A 22342-nucleotide genomic window follows, 5' to 3' on the forward strand; every position below is an offset into this window, starting at 1 on the left:
CTCCAGTACCATTGAAAGAGTTAGTGATGTTAGACAATTTACTGTGAAGAGTAATAAAGCTACGGACAACCCCGAGGAAATGTTGTCAGTTGTTCCAGATGTCTTGGTACCAACTGTGTTAAAGATTATCCATGATGTGCAAGTGCACATCCCGGAAAGGATCATACACTCCAGCGAGGTCGATTGAAGTATTTTTGGCAAAAAAGGGCTAAGGAGATGGTTCCTTATGTTGACAGATGTTTGACCTGCTTACAGCACAAGGGACATGTAGCAGGACTTAATCCAATTCATGTGTACCAAGTGACTAAATCTCCTTGAGAACGAGTATCAAAGAATTTGTTGTCAAATTTTGTGGAAACAGAAAAAGGGAACAGACACTTACTTTTAATGGTTGATAATTTGTCATGGAATTGCGAACTAGTTCCTATCCCGAACAAAACAGCAGAAACTATAGCCAGTGCATTCCATGACCAAATAATTTGTAGATATAGTATACATAGAGTAATCCTTTCAGATAATGGTCCAGAGTTCAGTAATAGTATTTTAACTAGCTTCTGTGATTTATATAGCATTACAAAACGTAGTATTATGCCATATCACCCAGCATGTAATGGGTTAGCAGATCGTACTGACAGAAAAGTGTTAGATGCCTTGAGATTCACATTGAATTTTGATATGAGTAATTAGGATGAACTCATACCCCTAATTCAGTGTGCCATTAATTCTTCAATTAATGTTTCTACAGGTGACACTCCTCCCACTATTCTATATGGTACAGATAAGATCCTACCTAATGAATTGACTAATGTACTCCCTAATCATTTGTATAACATAGATAATTTTGTTCAAGTAAAGAATAGACAAATGTAACTAGTTTTGAAGAAAATACGAGAACAACTGCTCAAGGCAACAGCCAAGTTCACTCGAACAAGGAATGCACGAGCTAAGCCCAGTAAGATAACTGTCGGATCTGTAGTAATGGTACTTAACCAACACAGGACTGGCTCTATGTGCAAGCTAAGAAAGTTTTGGGTCCATATAAGGCAATCGAGCTTATTAAGGGTAACAAGTACAGACTTAAGAACTTGTTAACAGGAGAGTATAAAAATGGACATTTAGACCATGTGAAATTACCTAAAACGGCTGTTGACGAAACTGATGAGGAAGATAACAATGAACTTACCCAAACTGATTCTTCTATTGGGACACCACCTACTGTGGTTGACAGACCATTTGTTGTACAGCCACCCCATAATAGCGCCTATAATCTTAGATCTAGACCTTTTGTTTCAACCGTGAACTCACCACATGTCCATTGCCTAGATGTCAACGTGTTTACCTCTCAAGATGACAGTTTGTCACATGCCGTTTCATCTGTTCCTGACCTTCAGTCAGAGCGAGAGTTGTATAGTGCTCTGGATGATCTAGGTGTAGATATCCGCAGAATTTATAATTAAGTGCATTCAGCAGTTATTCTGTTTTTGTTTGGCAAAATTCATTTCCCAGTATTTCTACCCTATGTGCCCTACTATTACCATTATATATATATATATATATATATATATATATATATATATATATATATATATATATATATATATATATATATATATATATATATATATATATATATGCGAACAAGCCTGAATGGTCCCCAGGACAATATGCAACTGAAAACTCACACCCCAGAAGTGACTCGAACCCATACTCCCAGAAGCAACGCAACTGGTATGTACAAGACGCCTTAATCCACTTGACTATCACGACCGGACATAATGAGGTGGTAGCCGAGGCTATTTGAACCACCCCACCGCCGGCACTCGGATAGTAATCTTGGGCATAGCATTTTACCAAATCACCTCATTCTTTGGGGCACACGTGAGGAACACAAATGCGAACAAGCCTGAATGGTCCCCAGGACAATATGCAACTGAAAACTCACACCCCAGAAGTGACTCGAACCCATACTCCCAGAAGCAACGCAACTGGTATGTACAAGACGCCTTAATCCACTTGACCATCACGACCGGACATAATGAGGTGATAGCCGAGGCTATTTGAACCACCCCACCGCCGGCACTCGGATAGTAATCTTGGGCATAGCATTTTACCAAATCACCTCATTCTTTGGGGCACACGTGAGGAACACAAATGCGAACAAGCCTGAATGGTCCCCAGGACAATATGCAACTGAAAACTCACACCCCAGAAGTGACTCAAACCCATACTCCCAGAAGCAACGCAACTGGTATGTACAAGACGCCTTAATCCACTTGACCATCACGACCGGACATAATGAAGTGATAGCCAAGGCTATTTGAACCACCCCACCGCCGGCACTCGGATAGTAATCTTGGGCATAGCATTTTACCAAATCACCTCATTCTTTGGGGCACACGTGAGGAACACAAATGCGAACAAGCCTGAATGGTCCCCAGGACAATATGCAACTGAAAACTCACACCCCAGAAGTGACTCGAACCCATACTCCCAGAAGCAACGCAACTGGTATGTAGAAGACGCCTTAATCCACTTGACCATCACGACCGGACATAATGAGGTGATAGCCGAGGCTATTTGAACCACCCCACCGCCGGCACTCGGATAGTAATCTTGGGCATAGCATTTTACCAAATCACCTCATTCTTTGGGGCACACGTGAGGAACACAAATGCGAACAAGCCTGAATGGTCCCCAGGACAATATGCAACTGAAAACTCACACCCCAGAAGTGACTCGAACCCATACTCCCAGAAGCAACGCAACTGGTATGTACAAGACGCCTTAATCCACTTGACCATCACGACCGGACATATTGAGGTGATAGCCGAGGCTATTTGAACCACCCCACCGCCGGCACTCGGATAGTAATCTTGGGCATAGCATTTTACCAAATCACCTCATTCTTTGGGGCACACTATGCCCAATGCTATGCCCAAGATTACTATTCGAGTGCCGGCGGTGGGGTGGTTCAAATAGCCTCGGCTATCACCTCATTATGTCCGGTCGTGATGGTCAAGTGGATTAAGGCGTCTTGTACATACCAGTTGCGTTGCTTCTGGGAGTATGGGTTCGAGTCACTTCTGGGGTGTGAGTTTTCAGTTGCATATTGTCCTGGGGACCATTCAGGCTTGTTCGCATTTGTGTTCCTCACGTGTGCCCCAAAGAATGAGGTGATTTGGTAAAATGCTATGCCCAAGATTACTATCCGAGTGCCGGCGGTGGGGTGGTTCAAATAGCCTCGGCTATCACCTTATTATGTCCGGTCGTGATGGTCAAGTGGATTAAGGCGTCTTGTACATACCAGTTGCGTTGCTTCTGGGAGTATGGGTTCGAGTCACTTCTGGGGTGTGAGTTTTCAGTTGCATATTGTCCTGGGGACCATTCAGGCTTGTTCGCATTTGTGTTCCTCACGTGTGCCCCAAAGAATGAGGTGATTTGGTAAAATGCTATGCCCAAGATTACTATCCGAGTGCCGGCGGTGGGGTGGTTCAAATAGCCTCGGCTATCACCTCATTATGTCCGGTCGTGATGGTCAAGTGGATTAAGGCGTCTTGTACATACCAGTTGCGTTGCTTCTGGGAGTATGGGTTCGAGTCACTTCTGGGGTGTGAGTTTTCAGTTGCATATTGTCCTGGGGACCATTCAGGCTTGTTCGCATTTGTGTTCCTCACGTGTGCCCCAAAGAATGAGGTGATTTGGTGAAATGCTATGCCCAAGATTACTATCCGAGTGCCGGCGGTGGAGTGGTTCAAATAGCCTCGGCTATCACCTCATTTTGTCCGGTCGTGATGGTCAAGTGGATTAAGGCGTCTTGTACATACCAGTTGCGTTGCTTCTGGGAGTATGGGTTCGAGTCACTTCTGGGGTGTGAGTTTTCAGTTGCATATTGTCCTGGGGACCATTCAGGCTTGTTCGCATTTGTGTTCCTCACGTGTGCCCCAAAGAATGAGGTGATTTGGTAAAATGCTATGCCCAAGATTACTATCCGAGTGCCGGCGGTGGGGTGGTTCAAATAGCCTCGGCTATCACCTCATTTTGTCCGGTCGTGATGGTCAAGTGGATTAAGGCGTCTTGTACATACCAGTTGCGTTGCTTCTGGGAGTATGGGTTCGAGTCACTTCTGGGGTGTGAGTTTTCAGTTATATATATATATATATATATATATATATATATATATATATATATATATATATATATATATATATATATATATATATATATATATATATATATATATATATATGTATAATGAAGGATTTTTTTCAACATTATTTTTTGTGTCATAAATCAGATACCATTGTTAATCAACTAGCCAGTATGGATAATGCAGGAAGAATGAAAAAAAAACCTTGTAGGTCTTAAAGGTCACTTAACAAGACAGATCAAGAAATGTGAGGATTTGTCACAACAATCTCCTGTTGATTATGCTGACCTGGAAAGCTATTATCAAGCAGCTGCAGGTAAATTTGAGCAAATCAAATGCCAAATAGCAACATATGTGGCTGAACTTGCCAACACCAATTTATCAGAAACAGAAATAGACGACATTAAGATTGATGTAGCGAGTTATGAAGATCACAGGCAGGCCGCGTTACTGCCTTTCGTCAAATTAATTGCCCAGAACAAGGAAACAACAACAACAATTTCCTCTAATACGAGTCAAGCTGAAGCTTGACTCCCTCCAATTAATTTACCCAATTTCTCAGGAAAAGACGAGGAAGATTGGGATGAATTTTGGAACAAATTCGTAGACCTTGTGGATTCAAAACAATCTTTACCTAAGAGTAGTAAATTCTCTTATCTACAAGGTCAATTATCAGGTGAGGCTAAAACAGTAGTATCCCATCTGAGATTAACTAATGACGGCTATGATCTGGCAGTACAACTCCTCATGGATAATTATGCTGATCCAGAAGTAAGAACATCACACTTAGTTCATGAGCTGTTGCATTTACCGCCACCGGAGGCTTCAGCTGATTCACTCCAAGTCTTCAAGCTGGAGGTAGAATCAATGATCAAGGCCCTCAGCCTGACAGCAGATACAAACGGGGCTGAGTGGGTCTTGAAAATAATTGTCCAGGAGAAAATGCCTAGGGACGTATTGAGACAAATGAGTGTTCATTACAATAAAAGTATCTTATTCATGAATGAAATATCTGAGGGTTTACCTTCAGTAATTCATCAATTACGAACACATGACAAATTAAAACCACCAAGTAAACCTTCAGAAACCAATAATAGTAAACCACAGAGTACCAAAGGTACTCCAAATCAATCTAAACCATTTAATTCAACACCAAAGTGGAACAGTGGCAGTGTGGGCGTGTATGCAGTGGGACCCTTCAAGCCTATAGTAACTGTGTCACCCAAGAACATGACTCCAAAGGGTACTGGAAGCTATGGAACATGTTTGTTCTGCAAAGAAAATCATTCAATGTACCATTGTCCTAATTTTCCTGATAGTGACGCCCGTGTTGAGCCACTAAAAGATTTGTAACATTGCACGAGGTGCCTCAGGAAAAATAACATCATCGTCTGTGAGACCCAATTATACACCTGTAATAGGTGTAACGAAAGTCAGCACCATGCTGCCTTGTGCGGAGACACCAAAACAAAGTCTCCAAACCCCAAGGTTGCGTTCCCACCACAGTACAGTACTGCAAGGTGCAACAAACAACTAGTGTTCTATCGGCAAAGGCCAAAGGTAAAACGACTTTGTCTACTGCCCAAATTACAATCCAGAAAAAGAGGGCCAAGGTCCATACCCTTGGGATGTTTGACCAAGGATCCCAGAGAACATATGTCACTAAAAGGTTGGCAGATGAACTACAATTAAGGCCTGTAGCCCAGACGAAATCAATATCTAAGGGTTTCTAACAGATACAGGAACTCAAGTCTACCAGGTGGTACAACCCTTAGTACGTTTAGGCAGCTATGTCTGTCAAGTACAAGCCATTGTGGTGGACAAAATACGAGCAGACCTACAAGTTCAAGGTCTAGGAGCAAGAGCCAAATTCCTGAGAAACAGGAATAAAATTGGCAGATAATATTAAGTCTGATCACCTCACCGACATCGGTATCCTTCTAGGTACAAACTACTACCATCGATTCATCGGTAGCCCTACTAAATATCAGGGCATAACCATGATAAATTCTGCAGGAGGTAAATTACTCTCAGGCCCAATAATAAGCCTGACGAGACCTATGACTGCAGATAAACAATACCAGTAGAAATCTAAATTTGTCAGCTGATTATATATCTTTAGTAGCATTATACTAAGGAGATTACAGCTGACAATAGCCACAGAGGTTGATCTTAATATAATCATTTAAAGCTGAAGATGAGTTCATGAGGACTCAGTGGCAAATCAGTGAACAGTAGCCTAAACAGCTACAAGTCACTGCGACCAATGTCATTGAACCCACTGCAGTCTCAGAACCATAATTGACTTTAATGATGGACTATTCAATCCTCTGAATTAATTAACTAAATTAAACCCCAATAAATCCATAGGCTGATTTTGATACATTTATTATTTAATCAAGATGAATTCCATGGGCCTCAGTGTTTAAATATTAGTGACCAGTTACCCGAACAAGCTTCAAGTTATATCTAATGTCACTGATCTCACTGCAGTCCCTGAATCATACATGACTGTAGTACTTGATCACATTCAGTCCTCTGGGTTGATATGTAATTAGGCTAGAAAATTTTAGCCTTTCGAGAGTTAACAGGGAAATGAAATCGCATTTGACTTCTAACCCCTGTAACTCAAGTACGGGACATCCGTCCTGTACGAACAGATGCACAAATATGTGATTACTAACTGCTAACATCAAATAAATCAAATAATTCGAAGGAGGAGTATCGGTGTTCTTTTGGTCTAAATAGAACTCTGACCCGTGAGCAGCCTCCCGGGGAATTATGTCGGAAACACGACACCATTTACTAATATCACTACAATATGCAGATAATATTGCTGCTGTTGTATACACAAGTTAACCCATAGAAAATGTAGCTTGTAGTGGAATTTTCCATCAATAGAAAACGGGATATTATTGCCACATAGTGCAATAAATTCCCCAGCTATTCTGTTTGGAATTATTCTTAAATACAGTAGTCTTTGGACTTTAAATATCATAACAACATCTCATTTGAATTAACTTAATTATCAGTATCAAAAGAGAGTAAATGTGACCCTTCTATCTCTTATTGACATCTGGACCAGGAGAGTGTCAATGGAGAGAGGTCAGCCATTGTTGTCGAAAAAGACCGAGTCGTTGGAGCAAATTCCTCTCCTATAATTCTCTTGGACGAAGTGTTATGGAGACCAAATTAGTGCTTCTACCATCATCAACACGCTGTCAACAACCACAAAGCAAGTGTCTTTCCGAAATCTTATCTAAGTCATTATTGGCCAGTAATGTTAGCTAGATATGATTAATTCCAGTTAGGACACAAATGAACGACTCAATCCAGGCAATTAAGCCTTGGTCCTTATTTAATAATATATAAATGTTTCATCTGAAATAGCTGTCATATATAAGGATTCCGGCTTCCAGCTAGTGCCATTTGACAGGAACAAGAAAAGGAAGCAAGAATTAATCTTGGTACATCAGTTACTTGGTGTTACGGCCCTACTGGGGCACAACCGGGTTCTTCTCTGATGGTAGTAGAGTTTGGGAATCCGGCCCCAAGTTAGTAGAGGCTTTCAAGGGGTGAGTTCCGTAACGCAAGTTAAATTAAAGGGGGAGGGATACAAATGTTCCACTTTTTCTGATATATATTTCCACCACCATGTATAAATAAATAACGGTCACACACGGGGATTATAACTACACAATTATGTACAGGTTCGTCTTCCTCCGAAGACACTGGATGCTCGACTGTGCTCACTCTGGGTAGCCCTGGTTCCTTCTTCCGTGGCCCATGATGAATCCACTATGACTCTATGACGAATCTACCCTGGCCACAGGCCAGCCAAATCACAGTCCCAGTGGGTGCTTCGACGTGTAGGCCTTCAACCACAATCCAGCCTGTAGCTGGCAGGTACCGATCAGCTCCGCAGTGTAGGCCACTCGACGACCGATACTAGGGTTGCGAGCCCTAGGCAGGAGCCTCGTGTGATCCCGCTGATCACTCTCCTCACTAAGCACCACAGTGGCTAGTCTCTTCCATCAGCCAGCCCCGGATAAGGCGATTCCTGACACTGCCACGCCACAGGCAGGCTAATACTCTCAACAGAGTTCGTCCGGGGGTGACTCACAGCTTCTTCGAAGCAGACTGTTGAAGAGACCTTGGCTGCCTTGGGTAGACTGATCGTTCAATACAGCAGTCCCAGGTCGACTCTGCAATCAAATACGTCATTAGTACTGGGGATACTACCTGGGGCCACTAGGAAACATCACTTACTAGCTTAGACAGAAACGTCCACCTATTTGCTCCATAGATGGCGTTCACTGTCTAAGCGCCACCTCACCAGAGGTCAGCAGCGGCTATTCCACGAGCCAATTAAGACGGGAATCCAGCACGTATTGCCGGCGTCTCTCGTCGTCACTAGATGGCGTCGTTTATTTGGAGGGGTTTCCGGGAGCGGACTCACAGATGGCGTTCTTTTCACTGCTCCGTGCTCCGACGATGGACTCGGGTCCGTAACACTTGGGTGATGGAAGCTAGCCTCTCACGAGGACAATTTGGTGTCTACATCCTAGTTATACTGGTGGAATAAGCCTACCATACAATAAGATAAGGCACCCCCAAGTTATGTACTAATATATGTAGTTTAATACTGTAGTTTAATTCGCTGCATATATATAAATTTGATATAAACCCCCCTAAAGTGTAAGGATCGATTTGTGAGAATTTGCAGAAATACAGTCCGCTAAACATCATACAAATTGCTATCGAAATATATAAATTAACGTAAGAATAAATTCTATATCAATTCATATAAATTAAATAAATATAAATCTCACAGATCGGTTCCCACATTATATGATCTAGAAGTATTAAATATTATTAGTGACCTCGCGGAATTAACACCACAGAATTCGTCGATAATCTCTCGCGAAATAAACACCACAAATTCGTGGATAATCTTGAGACGGCACAGCCACTAATTTGGTCTCCATAACACTTTGTCCAAGAGAATTATAGGAGCGGAATTTGCTCCAACGACTCGGTCTTTTTCGACAACAATGGCTGACCTCTCTCCACTGACGCCTTGGCTCTCCTTGTCCAGATGTCAATAAGTGATTGAAGGGTCACATTTACTTTATTTTGATACTGATAATTAAGTTAATTCAAATAAGATGTTCTTATGATGTAATAAGTCCAAAGACTACGGAATTTAAGTATAATTCCCAACAGAATAACTAGTGAATTTATAGAACTATGTGGCAATGATATTCCGTTTTCTATTGATGGAAAATTCCACTTCTCTTCAACTCCAGCGTTTCCTCTCACCGACTTTTCTTCATCTGTCCCCACTTCAAGACTCGCCCCATGGGCATCTTGTCCTGTTTCATTCGATTCGATTCGACTACAAGGTACATTTTCTTTGGGTTAACTTATATATACAACAGCAGCAATATTATCTGGATATTGTATTGATATTAGTAAATGGTGTTGGGTTTTCCGACAATAACAGGGTTGTTGATTTGTAAAACCAATTACTGCATAATGTAGTGGATGTGGGGTACCTTGATTGTTTCAAGAATGGGTTGGACATGTATATGAGTGGAATTGGGTGGTTATAAATAGGAGCTGCTTCGTATGGACCAATAGGCCGTCTGCAGTTCTTATATTTTTTTGTTCTTATATTCTTATAAGTGGTGCTCAGTGGTGTGAAATACTAAAAAATGAATAGTTATCCCTAACTCTGATTAAAACGCCATTACTTGAGAAACCTTTGAATCTGTAGTTGAATTGGCTGTTTTATGTGAGTACGGGCAAATTACTGACATCAGGAAATTTATGTTACTTTTCCCAAGATTAATGTGGAAAATAATCCACAGCCTCATCTAAACAATTATTGTATAGAGTTTCTCAGAGTGGACTCAATGGGCCTGACGGTTGAGTGGACAGCGTTCGGGATTTGTAGTTCTATGGTTCCGGGTTCGATCAACGGCGGAGGCGATAGTAAATGGGCAGCGTTCCTTTTGCTTTGATGTCCTTCTTTACCTAGCAGTAAATAGGTACCTGGGAGTTAGACAGCTGGCACGGGCTGCTTCCTGGGTGTGTGTAACAATACAAAGGACTGGTAGTGAACCGGGCCGCGAGGACGCTGAGCACTGAAATTATCTCAAGATTACCTTCACGGGTGGGTCAAGACGTCCCCTTATAAAGAGTCTCAACTTGCTATGTATTAACACTGGGACTCAAATCTTATTACCTTAGGCATAAATTATTAAAACTCTTTTAGTTAATGCTACGGCATTTATTACATATTAAAACATTGTGAACAATCACTAATTATATTAAAGAAATCAAGTTTTCCGCCGCCTGCTGGCAAGGGCTGATGGGAGGAGGACTACACCATTACCAGCAAGGATCAACACGACTCTGTTGTCTAAGTATGTCATTCTAATATCAGGAACCATTAACTTAATTCTTTATTGAGTTCCAGAGAAGAAGAAGTTCCGTGAAGTTCCAGAGACTATATCAACTAAATAACACGCGTCATAACTTGCTATAAATATTACCAGTGCTGCACACTGTACTAGTCGTGTTTGACGCTACCTGTGCCAGCCCAGCAAGGTTCACGGGTCAAGGGTCAATTACCCGCCAAACACACACCGAAACTACGACGTTGGCACAACGTTCGAACAAGTTTTACCACCTCCTTTAACACCAAGAGGCCTGGTCGACGACGGGCCGCGGGGACGCTAATCCTCGGAAGTACCTCAAGGTAACCTCCTAACGAGTTATAACAACCAATATAGCAAGTTGTAACAACATTCTAATACGTCATAAACACGTTAAGCCAAGATGTAACAACTTTATTACAAGTTGTAACAAGCTGAAAATAGAGACAGTTACAGTTTGTGTTTCCAGGGAAGGACTCTATGTCCTTGATGTTGACTAAAGACATTGACCTAGGAACCCGGCCACTTGGGCTGGACGGTAAAGCGACGGTCGTGCATCATGCAGGTCAGCGTTCAATCCCCGACCGTCCAAGTGGTTGGGGTACCATTCCTTACCCCCGTCCAACCCTAAACCCTTATTCTGATGTTGTTTGTTGTTTTAGATTTAGCTACTCAGAGCAAAAGTTCCAAGTAGCACGGGCTATGGTGAGCCCGTAGTGGACTTACCTGGCACAGGAGCGAGGCTATGTATGTGTGCCTTATTCTGACCCCTTCCAGGTGTTATATAGTCGGAATGGCTTGGCGCTTTCTCTTGATAGTTCCCTTCCCATCCCCTGAGCACCCGGGCACGTGTTCCAAGTATGGTTGGGGCTGTTGGAATTGCTTAGTTGAAGTCCATTTCTATACCTGTGTCACTTACCTGTTTCTCCTACAACCCGGTTAAACCATCGGGTTTTTACTCCAAACACGTGAGTAATAAGTCTACTGCATCAAACCTTTGTTGTGAAATTATATCTGTTTAGAAATAATTCCTCAACTTAAGAGGCCTGGAATCCGAAAAAAAACATTGACAAAAATCGAATATTTGTGAAAAATATGTATAGAAAGCTCAAGCATGTAGCAACACCAGGGTAAAAATCCCATGTTTTTTCGCAAAACAAATTACATAATTATGTGTAATTATCCCCACTTCCGGTCACAAAGTGGACACGAGAGCCAGGTCATGCGGTCTATAGTGCGCCCTTTGTTCTAAATATCGATCTATGTATCAACAAATAATAATCTGGTGGTCAGTGGCACCTGTACCCAGGGACCAGCCACACCAGCTGGGCCTCGCCATAGCTCAGTGGGGCCAGATTGGGCTAAAAGTAGTGAATTGGGCCACTTTGGACAGGTCTGCGCTTCTAAATTTAAAATTTCGCTACTTGCTCCTTTTTGGGTTAATTTAAAATTCAGTTGGGCTAATTTGGGCTACCAATGTTAAGATAGTCAATGACTTATTATTTATGCAGTAATAATGTAATGTAAATCACAGCTGCGTCCAACTGCCTGGTTAACCAGACCGCGAAAGAAGGCCTGCTCAGAAACCGGCCCCTGGGGACGTTGATCCTCGGAAAATTGGAAATATATGGTAACAACAAGGTAAGATAATTAAATGTTGTTTCCAATACAAATGATTAAAGTCAATGTGTTTTGATTAGAATTCACGATAATGTTCCTGATTTTCCGTTTATATTACCGAAAGAAGACGTACATGTATAAGGTAATCCTCCCCAGGGGAGACGACCGCCCAACCTTAGTTGCTAGTAATGCTTCATCCCGGGATATGTCTATACAAGTTATCTTGAGATGATTTCGGGGCTTTTTAGTGTCCCGCGGCCCGGTCCTCGACCAGGCCTCTACCCCCAGGAAGCAGCCCGTGACAGCTGACTAACACCCAGGTACCTATTTTACTGCTAGGTAACAGGGGCATAGGGTGAAAGAAACTCTGCCCATTGTTTCTCGCCGGCGCCCGGGATCGAACCCGGGACCACAGGATCACAAGTCCAACGTGCTGTCCGCTCGGCCGACCGGCTCCAGAATACAAGCAATCAATCCTCATGAAATTATAGTACTTAACTATTTGGTGGAAAGTAACAATATGTAGTGATGGGCCTCCAGTAAACTACTTATAGGTGAGTAGAGAGATTTTACGTGTGAAAAACATTTGTGTGTCTGTATCCGATATTATAAATCTAAACACAGTTGGATTTTACCTCAATTTATGGGACTAGCTTTGCTCACAAGCACTACCACTGAAGCCTTGTATCAACACCTCAAAGAATGTTTTGGCAATATTGGAGTTGATTTGAAGCTTGCTCGGACGGGGCATCAACTCTGTGTGGACCTCATCTCTTTCTTTACACTGTGATGAAGAAGGATATCCCTTATTTGTTTTTATCAAAAGCACGTGATTCCTGGCATTTTGTCCGTTCTCATGTATCTGACAAAAATACCTTCCAGCAGCGACTTAATGTTAAGAGTAACCTACAGGTTGTTGTTTTTCTTGTTGTTGTTGGTTTTGATTCAGCAACTCGGAACAGAAAGTACCAAGTTCCTATTAACATCATGTAAAACTTCATGTTAATTTGGACATTAATTCCATTTATCTGCCTCTGAAGAAAGTGGACATTGGTTACGAATTTTCTACACTTCTGGCCACTAACAGACAAAATAATGATATAAACCAGGAAGAGCTTCAAAATGTTCAAGAACGACGCCATAAATGATTAGTGAGCCTTTAATGAAAGCTTCTCTCTCTCAGTATAGATTTATATTTACCTGATGCTCTTTTGTTCATTTATATATTCATTCATATATCTGTTTATCTATCCATCCATGTATCAATTTATCCATCCATTCGTATATTTCTCCGTCTATGCATTCATTCATCTATATATTCTTCTACCTGTCTGTCAACCTATCTGTCCTTCTATAGATCCATCTATCTATACATCCATCTGTCAATCTATTTATACACCTATCTATTTAGCAATCTATCCATCTATCCAGCTTTATTCATCAATCTATCCATGCATCTATCAATTTATCCATCCACCAACCTATTCTTCAAATAATTTACTTATCCATCTATTAATTTATCCATTCATCTATACAACAGTCCATCTGTCCATCCATCTATCTGCCTATCTATCCATATATATCAATCCAACTATCTATCTATGTATCGACGTATCTATCCATCTATTTATGCCTCTATATATCAGTCTATACAACTATCAATCTATCCATCCATCTTCTCATCTTTATAGTCATCCATTCACTTACTCATCTTTATGTTCATCCATTCACTTACTCATCTGTCTATCCATGTATCCATCAATTTTTCCATATATTTATCCATCAATCCATGTCTCTATCTTTCTATCCATCTACCCATGCATCTATCTGTTGTCTGTCTCTGTCTATCTGTCTCCGTCTCTGTCTCTATTTTTGTTTGTCTCTGTTTTTGTATTTGCCTGTCACTGTCCGTCTCGTAAAAAAAGACTAATACTGTAGTGTAGTGTGTGGGAGGCCGCTAGTGAGCCGCCTCCCAGTGATACCAATGATAAGAAATGCTGAAAAGGGACTAGCTATCCCTTTAGTCTGATAAACGCCCTTGGCTTGATAAACCTTTGAAGCTGTGAAAGAGTCTATGCGAGTACGGGCAAATTATTGATAGAAGGAAATTTATGTTAATCTTCCCGAGATCAGTGATTTATGGTGTATATTACTATGAGACAAAGTAAGTTTCGAAAAGTTTGTTTTGAAAATATTTAGCGGTGTAACTGGCCCGGACAGTGTCAAACATCGTCGTGGGGGTATGAATGTGACCCCCTGCTACGCTGTTCCCATTGGAATTGTGACAACCCTGACCAGCCTATGTTCATCCCGTACCCCAGACCACTCCTTCTGTCAATTTGAGTGAGGTTAGCGAGTGACTTCCAACAGACAAACAGCACACAGAGGAGAAAACATTTTCTTTACTGTATAGACATATGTTGGCTTCCTGTCCCTGTCCAAATGAATTATAAATGCACAGGTGTATGAGATAGATAATAAACAGTCAGGGGGGAATGTTAATTAAACGCTTTCATGAATGAATTCCCCAAAACTTTACGTTAAATATTTAATATTAGAAACAAAGAGAATAGTTAACGAGGATTTTAGGTTTGAGAGCGAGGATGTGCCCAACGGCATCCCCAACGGGGACAACAGGAACATATGCATCATCAACGGTATCCTCAACGGTGACAACAGGAACCCATGCATCACCAACGGTAACCCAAACGGGGACAACAGGAACACATGCATCAACAACAGTAACGTCAACGGGGACAACAGGAACACATGCATCAACAACGGTAACCCCAACGGTTACAACAGGAACACATGCATCATCAACGGTAACCAAAACGGGGACAACAGGAACACATGCATCAACAACGGTAACCCCAACGGTTACAACAGGAACACATGCATCAACAACGGTAACCCCAACGGTTACAACAGGAACACATGCATCATCAACGGTAACCCAAACGGGGACAACAGGAACACATGCATCAACAACGGTAACCCCAACGGTTACAACAGGAACACATACAACATCAACGGTAACCCAAACGGGGACAACAGGAACACATGTATCAACAACGGTAACCCCAACGGTTACAACAGGAACACATGCATCATCAACGGTAACCCAAACGGGGACAACAGGAACATATGCATCAACAACAGTAACCTCAACGGGGACAACAGGAACACATGCATCAACAACGGTAACCCCAACGGTTACAACAGGAACACATGCATCATCAACGGTAACCCTAACGGGGACAACAGGAACACATGCATCATCAACGGTAACCCTAACGGGGACAAGAGAAACACAAGCATCAACAACGGTAACCCCAACGGTTACAACAGGAACACATGCATCATCAACGGTACCCCCAACGGTGACAACAGGAACACATGCATCAACAACGGTAACCTCAACGGGGACAACAAGAACACATGCATCAACAATGGTAACCTCAACAGTGACAACAGGAAAACATGCATCCACCACAGTAACGTCACCCGCTGTTGCAACAACAGCTGAAGCAGCAACAAAAATCACTGAGGAAAATAGCAGTAGCAACAGTTGCAGCAGCAATGATAGAAGCAGAAAACGTTGCAAAACCGGCCGCAATATCAGTAGACACAGAAGGTACAGCAGCAGCAGCAGCAGCAGCAGCAGCAGCAGCAGCAGCAGCAGCAGTTTGGGTAACAGTTGCAACAGCAATAGGTGAAGCAACAGCAGCAACATCAACCGCAGATGCAACCGCAGCGACAGCAGCAGCAACAGAAAAATCAGAAACAACAGACGCAAAATCCGCAACTGCATTAATAACAGCCGCATAAATAACAAACTAACAACAATACCACCACCAATAGTAAGAGAGAATACAACAACAACTTCAGCAGCTGGAATAAGAACAACAGTTGTAACAGGAGCGATAAGAACAACAAAAATAACAACTGCAGCAACAGCAGCACCAACATCAACATCATCAACGAGATAATAGCAACGACTGTTGCATCAGTAGCATCATCATCATCAACAGCAGCAGCAGCAGCAGTAGCAGCAGCAGCAATAATAGTAGCAGCAGGAGCAACAGCAACTGAAGCAACAACGGAAGCAACAGTAGCAGCAACAAAATAAATAACAGTAAAAACAAATAGCAGCAACAACAACAGACACTGCGTCAACAAAAATATAAACAACAACAACAACCACAACATCGACAAATGCAGCAATAACAACAGCTAATATAGCAAAACAGATGCAACAACAACAACAACAACAGCCATTGCGTCAACAACAGCACCATCTATAGCAAAAAGGTAGCATTAACAACAGCCAATGGTAAAATGCAGCAACAGGAACAACCACTGAATCAACAACAGTAGTAATTATAACAAAATAGCAGCAGCAACAACAGCCACTACATCAACAACAACAACAGCAACGGTACCAAAAATGTAGCAACAACAACAGCAGCTACTGCATCAAGAACAGCAGTAAATTAACAAAAATGTAACAACAAGAACAGCATTAACATCAACAAGAGTACCACCAAGAACAACATCAGCATTAACAACAACAATAACAACAACAGCACCAACAACAACAGCACCAACAACAACATCACCAACAATAACAACAACAATAACAACAACAGCACCAACAACAACAGCACCAACAACAACAGGACCAACAATAACAACAACAGCACCAACAACAACAGGACCAACAATAACAACAACAGCACCAACAATAACAACAACAGCATCAACAACAACAACAATAACAACAACAGCACCAACAACAACAGCACCAACAATAACAACAACAACACCAACAACAACAACAACAACAACAACACCAACAACAGCCCCACCAACAACAACACCAACAATAACAACAACACCACCAACAACAACACCACCAACAATAACAACAACACCACCAACAACAACACCACCAACAATAACAACAACACCACCAACAATAACAACAACAACACCACCAACAATAACAACAACAGCACCAACAATAACAACAACAACACCACCAACAACAACACCAACAATAACAACAACAGCACCAACAATAACAGCACCAACAATAACAACAACAACACCACCAACAACAACACCAACAATAACAGCAACACCACCAACAACAACACCAACAATAACAACAACAGTACCAACAACAACAGCACCAACAATAACAACAACACCAACAACAACAACAACAACACCAACAATAACAACAACAGCACCAACAATAACAACAACAACACCAACAACAACAACAACACGACCAACAATAACAACAACAGCACCAACAATAACAACAACAACACCAACAACAACAACAACACGACCAACAATAACAACAACAGCACCAACAATAACAGCAACAACACCACCAACATCAACACCAACAATAACAACAACACCACCAACAACAACACCAACAATAACAACAACAGCACCAACAATAAGAACAACAGTACCAACAACAACAGCACCGACAATAAAGACAACAACACTAACAACTACAACAACATCAACAGCAACAGCAGGACCATCAACAACAGAAGCCTCAACAACAATAGCAGTAGCACCAACAACAATAGTAGCAGCAACAGCAGCATCAACAACAGTACCAATAGCAGTAACAATAACTATAACAGGAACAGCAACAGCAGCATCAACAAAAACAAGAGCAGAGTCAACAACTTCAACAGCAACAACAAAAGCACCACCACCACCAACAGCAGCAGCATTAACAACAGCAGAATCAACAATATCAGCAACAACAACAATAACAATAGCATCACCAACAACAGCAACAAGAGCAGCATCAACAAAAGCCTCACCAAAACCAACAAAAACAACAACCGCAACAAACGCACCAAGACAACAACAACAACAACACAAACAACAAAAGCACAAAGACAACATCAACAACAATATCACCAGCACAAACAACAACATCACCACCAACAACACAAATAACAACAACAGCAACAACAAAAACAACAATAACAACAACAGCACCAACACAAACAACAACAACACCACCAACACAAATAACAACTACAGCACCAACACCACCACTAACAACACTACCACTAACAACACTAACAACACTACCACTAACAACACTAACATCACCACCACTAACAACACTAACAACACCACCACTAACAACACTAACAACACCACCACCACTAACAACACTAACAACACCACCACTAACAACACTAACAACACCACCACTAACAACACTAACATCACCACCACTAACAACACTAACAACACCACCACTAACAACACTAACATCACCACCACTAACAACACTAACATCACCACCACTAACAACACTAACAACACCACCACTAACAACACTAACAACACTACCACTAACAACACTAACAACACTACCACTAACAACACTAACATCACCACCACTAACAACACTAACATCACCACCACTAACAACACTAACAACACCACCACTAACAACACTAACAACATCACCACCACTAACAACACTAACACCACCACCACTAACAACACTAACAACACTACCACTAACAACACTAACAACACTACCACTAACAACACTAACAACACCACCACTAACAACACTAACATCACCACCACTAACAACACTAACAACACCACCACTAACAACACTAACAACACTACCACTAACAACACTACCACTAACAACACTAACATCACCACCACTAACAACACTAACAACACTACCACTAACAACACTAACAACACCACCACTAACAACACTAACATCACCATCACTAACAACACCACCACTAACAACACTAACAACACCACCACTAACAACACTAACATCACCACCACTAACAACACCACCACTAACAACACTAACAACACCACCACTAACAACACTAACAACACCACTAACAACACTAACATCACCACCACTAACAACACTACCACTAACAACACCACCACTAACAACACTAACAACACCACCACTAACAACACTAACAACACCACCACTAACAACACTAACAACACCACCACTAACAACACTAACAACACCACCACTAACAACACTAACAACACCACCACTAACAACACTAACAACACTAACAACACCACCACTAACAACACTAACAACACCACCACTAACAACACTAACAACAACCTCTACATCAGAGCGGCAGCGTGGAGGACAATGAACCTCAGCCAGTAATTAAAAGGTCCCTTGACATTCATCAGAAATTATAATTGTTATTTCATGTTACGAAGAATAATTTCCTCTAAATTATTAATGATAAATATTATATAGGCCAGAAGGCATGAATAACTGAGCCTCTCTATTATAAACTAGCTGTAGGATGTAACTAGTAACAGGGAGATGAGAGCAAGGATTTTTAATTCTGAAAAGATGTCACCAAGGGAAATAAGGAGAATAGCAGTTCTTTATTGAAATGAGGACAATAATAAATAGGTATATAATTGTGAACAATAATAAGTAACATCATAGATGAGGAAAATAACAGGAAACTAGAAAGATGAGAACAACAAGTAACGACAAAGATGAGAACAAAAGCCGGTACCTTCATAGACGAGGACAACAGGTAACTATAGAGATGAGGGCAACAGCAGGTCACTACTTGAAATCTATGACCAGGCAACAAAGATCAGGCAAGAAAGAGAAGGGTAGGCACTCTGCATATTTTTTGCCCCCCCCCCCCCAAAAAAAAAAAAAACAGTAACCGATTGGAGACCAGTGCACAACTTGTAGGTGCAGGCAGGAGTAAAAATGAAGGTACTCCATTGGATAAGGGAGTACCTAAGCAACAGAAGACAGCGATTCACACGAAAATGTCCTTTACAAATTACGTCTGAATTTGACCGTTTGCTCGTATGGCCGAAAATGAACGTAATTTGAAAATAGAAAATAATTAAAAAAAATTGGATTTTTTTCCCAAAAAACAGCAAGTTAAGGGGTCCTCTGGTAGGTTAGGACGGCAGGAAATTCTCTTAAGATTTCAAAACGTCATGAAAACATTAATTGAAAGTTTCCTCTCCTAACCTAGCCGAGTAAGCCAGAGGACTCGAACAGAAAAATGGGACAGTACGTCACTTTCATAAGCCGATTTAATTTAAAATTACGTCCGTTTTTGGCCATTGCGCGCATACGAGCGAAAAGCTACGTTATTTTATAAAAGGACGGGTTGCACTGTGAGGGGTTAGGTCACAAAGTGGAGCGACGTCACCAGTGGCGCCCACCAGGGATCAGTCTTTGGACCTATACTGTTTCTGACATATGTATATGATCTCCCAGAGGGAATAGACTCGTTCCTCATAATGTTTGCTGATGATGCAAAAATTATGAGGAGAATTAAGACCGAGGAAGGAGGCAAGGTACCAGATGACCTAGAAAAACTGAAGGAATGGTCCAACAATTTGCTACTAAAGGTAAATCGAAGTAAATGTTTGGTAATGAAACTAGGTGGAGGAAACAAGAGGCCAGACACAGGGTACCGAATGGGGGACAAAGTCCTTCATGAAATGAAAGAGAGAAAGATCTAGGAATTGATATCAAGTCAAACCTATCTCCTGAAGCTCACTTCAAAATAATATCATCAGCGGCGTATACAAAGCTGGCTAACATATTTATCCAGCTTTAGCCTTTAGAATCTTGTATTAGGAATAATTTAGAACCTTGTATACCAAATATGTAATTCGAATCCTGCAGTATGCGGCCCCAGCATAGAATCCATACCTTATCAAGCACGAGACAAAGCTGGAGAAAGTTCAGATGTATGCCACTACTCTAGTCCCAGAACTAAGAGGCATGAATTATGAGGAAAGGCTGCGTGAATTGCCCCTCGCGTTTCTGGAAGACAGAATCGTATTTAAGCGATGATCACCCAATGCAAAATTCACAGGTGAATTGACAGGGTAGATAAGAACGGATTATTTAATATGGATGGTAATCGCACAAGGGTACTCGTACTCAAATCTTCCCAGCAACACAAAGCCAGAAATCCAAGACCACAAACTACCAGACCCTCAGTTAAACGCCAGTGGAACACTCCTCGGAATGTCCAAATAAACAAAATTTAGCAGCAGACTAAAACTCCAATTCCTTCCAGTCTAAGCAATAACCGGACCTCGAATAACTGGAGAAAACAGAGCACTACTTCACAAGGCAACAACAACCAAACAGATCAGGACAGCAAAATGAATACACCTGCAATTGCCTCCAAGTGACCATTACCATTCAAGTGACAAAGTGACACTTAAACAAAGTGACAAAGCATTCCAAGCACCGGAACAGAGCAAACCCTCAGTCAAGGAAAGAAATTTTATCAGAGGTAAAAAACAATCTACTGAATTTATTTCTTCCACACTTCAACAAGCCCTAATGGAAAATGTCGACGAATCAGAATTCGAAGAAGGTGACGAAACTGAAATCTTTCAGCACCCAATGGCAGTCTCCACTCCGACAAAGAAGTCACAAGCCGTCGGAGAAATCAGCACATTATAAACCAAAATGGACTCAATGGATTCAACTTTAACAGAATAATAGACAATCTCAAGATTATACAATGTAATACCCACGGATTAAAAAAAAAAGCACAAACATTCAGAGCAGTGCTTCTCAAGGACAACCTTGATATTGTTTTACTTCAAGAAACACTCACCAGGTTATCTTGAGATTATCTTGAGATGATTTCGGGGCTTTTTTTTTTAGTGTCCCCGCGGCCCGGTCCTCGACCAGGCCTCCACCCCCAGGAAGCTGCCCGTGACAGCTGACTAACACCCAGGTACCTATTTTACTGCTAGGTAACAGGGGCATAGGGTGAAAGAAACTCTGCCCATGGTTTCTCGCCGGCGCCCGGGATCGACCCCGGGACCACAGGATGACAAGTCCAGCGTGCTGTCCACTCGGCCGACCGGCTCCCATTCCTAAGTGGCAATTCCTAAGCTCCCTGGAGGGACTAGTCCTAGTCCCACCAGGACTAAAAGAAACATCAATATCCCAAAATATCAAGGTTTCCACTGCCTAATTGCACAAGGTGGCACCAGAGGCACTTCAGTACTAGTAAGAAATCACATGAATGCGACGGTAATCACAGAC

At 41.7% G+C, this 22342-nt stretch overlaps 1 protein-coding gene across 1 annotated transcript; it reads left to right on the plus strand.

Annotated features, from left to right (window-relative positions):
- The first annotated feature begins 14728 nt into the window (after nt 1-14728).
- On the plus strand, nt 14729-15739 carry LOC138366653 (uncharacterized protein DDB_G0287625-like). The gene has a single exon (XM_069327858.1). It carries the CDS (start codon nt 14729-14731, stop codon nt 15737-15739), a length of 1011 nt encoding a protein of 336 aa, XP_069183959.1.
- Nucleotides 15740-22342: the final 6603 nt, after the last annotated feature.

The sequence above is a fragment of the Procambarus clarkii genome, chromosome 2 (genome assembly GCF_040958095.1).
Source record: "Procambarus clarkii isolate CNS0578487 chromosome 2, FALCON_Pclarkii_2.0, whole genome shotgun sequence".
NCBI classification, from domain to species: domain Eukaryota; kingdom Metazoa; phylum Arthropoda; class Malacostraca; order Decapoda; family Cambaridae; genus Procambarus; species Procambarus clarkii.

Bases quoted from the DNA above. Each gene is read 5' to 3' on its own strand.
- LOC138366653 (XM_069327858.1), top strand. From the start codon at position 14,729: ATGAATTCCCCAAAACTTTACGTTAAATATTTAATATTAGAAACAAAG.